The following is a 3,226-nucleotide window of genomic DNA, read 5'->3' on the forward strand; positions in this document are numbered from 1 at the left end:
TCCGCCCCTCAGTCAATCCCACCTGCGTTTATCAGCCAGGCTGGCACAATAAACTATCTCACTGGGAAAGCCTCAGGAGCAGCTCTGCCCTGTCCTACAGGGCCACTAGGGGTCGGCATCACTCAGTGGCAGTGAGGGTGTTGGTTTTTTTGTGGGGGTCTATCTCTATATCTCTATATCTCTATCTACATCGATAGCTATAGCTCTCAAAACCAAACTTGCTGCCTTCAAGTCAGTTTCCACTTACAGCCACCCCTTTAGGGTTTCCAGGGCTGTAAATCTTTATGGGAGCAGACAGCCTCCTCTTTCTCTTGCAAAGCAGCTGGTGAGTTTGAACCAACAACCTTGTAGTTAGCCATCCACAGCTTACACGGCAGTGCCAGTCACAAGACTCCTTAGATCGATCGATAGATTTAGATATAGCTATCTACCCAAACCCACTGCCATTGAGTAGATTTTCGACCCTGTCTACATAGGGGTTCTGAAATGAAAGCTTTGTGGGAGCAAGCAGCCTCGCTTTCCTCCTGTGGGGCGGTTGTTGCATTTGAATTACAGACCTTATTGTTAGCAGTCCAATACATATGTGTGTGAAGAAATATGCCACATATATATATAATTTTCCTTCTTAAATGCTTCATATATATAAATGCTATATATACAGCATTTTTCGTATATATAAATATATATATTATATATGTTGGAAAATTGTATATATATATGAATGAAAATGCTACGGTTTTAGGATAGATTCTATATAAATTTTATTTTCCTTTGTACTTTTGCATTTCCTAACTCTTTAAATTAGCATCATTACTTCTGAATACAAGTGTTTGAAGACTCATTAAAGAGGGTTAGGGAGGGAGGAGGAGATCTCCTGACTTCCCAGCCAAGAGGTTTGCTAAGCAGGTGGTAGGTGGGCTGTGCTCAGAGGGGACAGTGGGCCTGCCGCATGATCAACCAAAGCAGAACCACAACTGTATTTATCCTTTGTGCCTGAAAAAGAAAAAAACCCCACCTAGTACCTTTGGGCCAAAAAAGGGACCTTACGCTTGAGCATCGTAAGGGCCATCCGGTCCCACACTGGGGTCCACACCTGCCACCTCACACAAGTCTCTGAGACCAGTGGGTGGGGCACCGAGTTTTAGACTCAGCTGACAATTGGAGGCCCACAGTCCCTGCTTCGGGTGTTGCATGATTGGTGAGGTGAGCAAAGCCATCCGTTTGGGGGGTGTTTTGTTGCAGTCTTATGTTTACTCTAAATTCCTAGAGTTGGCCTTGGGTTCCCTCATAAAAACTGCATGGAACTGATTCCTCCCCCAAAGGCCGTTCATGGCTTTTCTCTGAGCCTCAAGTAGGGCTCATGTTGGCTGCCACTCTATTATAGTATTTGCTCAATGAGAAGAACTAATTCCTACAAATCCACTTTTAAATAGATGAGAAAGAGCTCCCGCATTTGTCCAGGCAGCGCTGGGCTGGGCCTGCAGGCAGGATTAGAGCCAGCCAGCAGTTCTCGGGGGAAAAGAATGTTCAGTCTAACCAAAAGACCCTGGGTGGAAGCCAGGCTTCTTCTCTGCTGCTCCATTGCTGGACATCCTCGACCTGGTACCTTCCCTTTCTGGGCCTCAGCATGACCCACACTCTCGGCCCCCACCCCCACTCCCAGGTGGAGGAGAAGCTGCAGCAAGAAGTGACCCATTTCCCCTAGAAAAGCGGGCTCAGGGGCCTGGTATCGAGGGGCTAAGTGAGAGCAGGTGAGAGGAGACAGGAGCAGTATGCAGGCAGGGAAGTCATCCTGCACCAATGGGGCAGGAATCAGAGGCCCCTGTCCCAGCCTGGCTGTCTCTGCCCTCAACCTTGATACAAAAGAAACTCACTGCCGTCGAGCTGATTCTGACTCATCGTGACCCTGTAGGACGGAATAGAACCCCATCCCCGTGGGTTTCTGAAAGTGCAGTTAACTCTTTACGGGAGTAGAAAGCTTCCTCTCTCTCCCCAGGTGCGGCTGTTGGGTTTGAACCACCGATCTTTCAGTTAGAAGAAAGAGTGTGTCACCTACTCCACCAGCAGAGGCACTTGGTTACAGGCCTGCCTCCTCCTCGCGGTGGCGCCTGGTCCAGCCCAGGACCTGCATCACAGCAAAGCGAAAGACCCAACTCACTCTCATCAGTCGATGCTGACTCTCAGTGACCCTGTAGGCAAGGGTAGAAGCGCTCCTATGGGTTTCCGACACGATCACTCTTCACAGGAGTGGAAAGACACATTTTTCTCCCAAGGAGTGACTGGTGGTTTCAAACTGCTGACCTTGTGCTTGGCAACCCAACGTACAACTCACGATGCAACCAGTGGTCTTTATAACCCCGGGAGGCAGGCAATAGATGCAGGTCAAATGGATCCTCCTCCCTTTTTCCTGGTGATGCTTAATGGAGCCTCCAAGCTCCAAGTCCAATGTCACCCATCTTCAGAGACTGGAACATTTTCCCTGGGGCAGGTCTGGAAGCCGGGCCCGAATTCTCTGGATGCCAGTGGGGCCTGGCTCCTGCGAGTCTGATGTATAGGGGCTGTCTCTCTGCCATCCACAGGAGGAAAGTTCTCCCTCTAGCCCAGACCGGCTCTTCAAGATTGTGCTTGTGGGCAACTCCAGCGTGGGCAAGACATCGTTCCTGCGGAGGTTCTGTGAGAACCGCTTTGCCCCAGGCATGGCGGCCACTGTAGGTGAGTTCTTTTCCCTGAGAAAGGGGGCGGTGGTGAGAAGGGGGGGCTTTGGAGCCCAGAGGGCAGGGTCACTAGTGAGGCGGGGAGAAGCAGGGTTAAGTCCTTCATAACACTCTTGGCTAACTCATCCCCCATGTGATGAGACCGCTGACCCCTTTATGGCCAGCCCTCAATGGTACAGAGGGGGAAACTGCTGGGTTTCAAACCTCTTTATCCTCTTTCTGAGCACCTGTCTCCCTTCTGCACGCCACTTTCAGCAGGTTGACCAGACTCCCACTGGTCTAGTTACCTAGTGTTGCTATGCCTGAGAGAAAAGGGATCTGTTGCCTCCCAGTTTAGGGGACTGTAAATCTGAATCCAGGGTGGGGGTGCACTGGGTGGCGACTAACAACAGAGCCAGCAGTCTAGCTCCCAATTGCTGTTGGCCTTGGGAAGACCCTGGGCACGACAGTGTCTGTAGCCCAGGCTGTTTCTTGGCCTTCCATGGCTTGTAGATGGTCCTCCCATGGAGTGT

The 3,226-nt window shown here is 50.6% G+C and overlaps 1 protein-coding gene across 1 annotated transcript in view; it reads left to right on the forward strand.

Annotated features, from left to right (window-relative positions):
* CRACR2A (calcium release activated channel regulator 2A) overlaps positions 1–3,226 on the forward strand; it is an 89,801-nt gene that overhangs the window by 56,555 nt on the left and 30,020 nt on the right. Inside the window, exon 12 of the mRNA XM_004717646.2 lies at positions 2,580–2,712. Coding sequence (XP_004717703.1) covers positions 2,580–2,712 — 133 coding nt within the window. The remainder of the gene's footprint in view (positions 1–2,579; positions 2,713–3,226) is intronic.

This window comes from Echinops telfairi, unplaced genomic scaffold (assembly GCF_000313985.2).
Source record: "Echinops telfairi isolate 266 unplaced genomic scaffold, ASM31398v2 ScPeMD7_7479;HRSCAF=8517, whole genome shotgun sequence".
NCBI classification, from domain to species: Eukaryota; Metazoa; Chordata; class Mammalia; order Afrosoricida; family Tenrecidae; genus Echinops; species Echinops telfairi.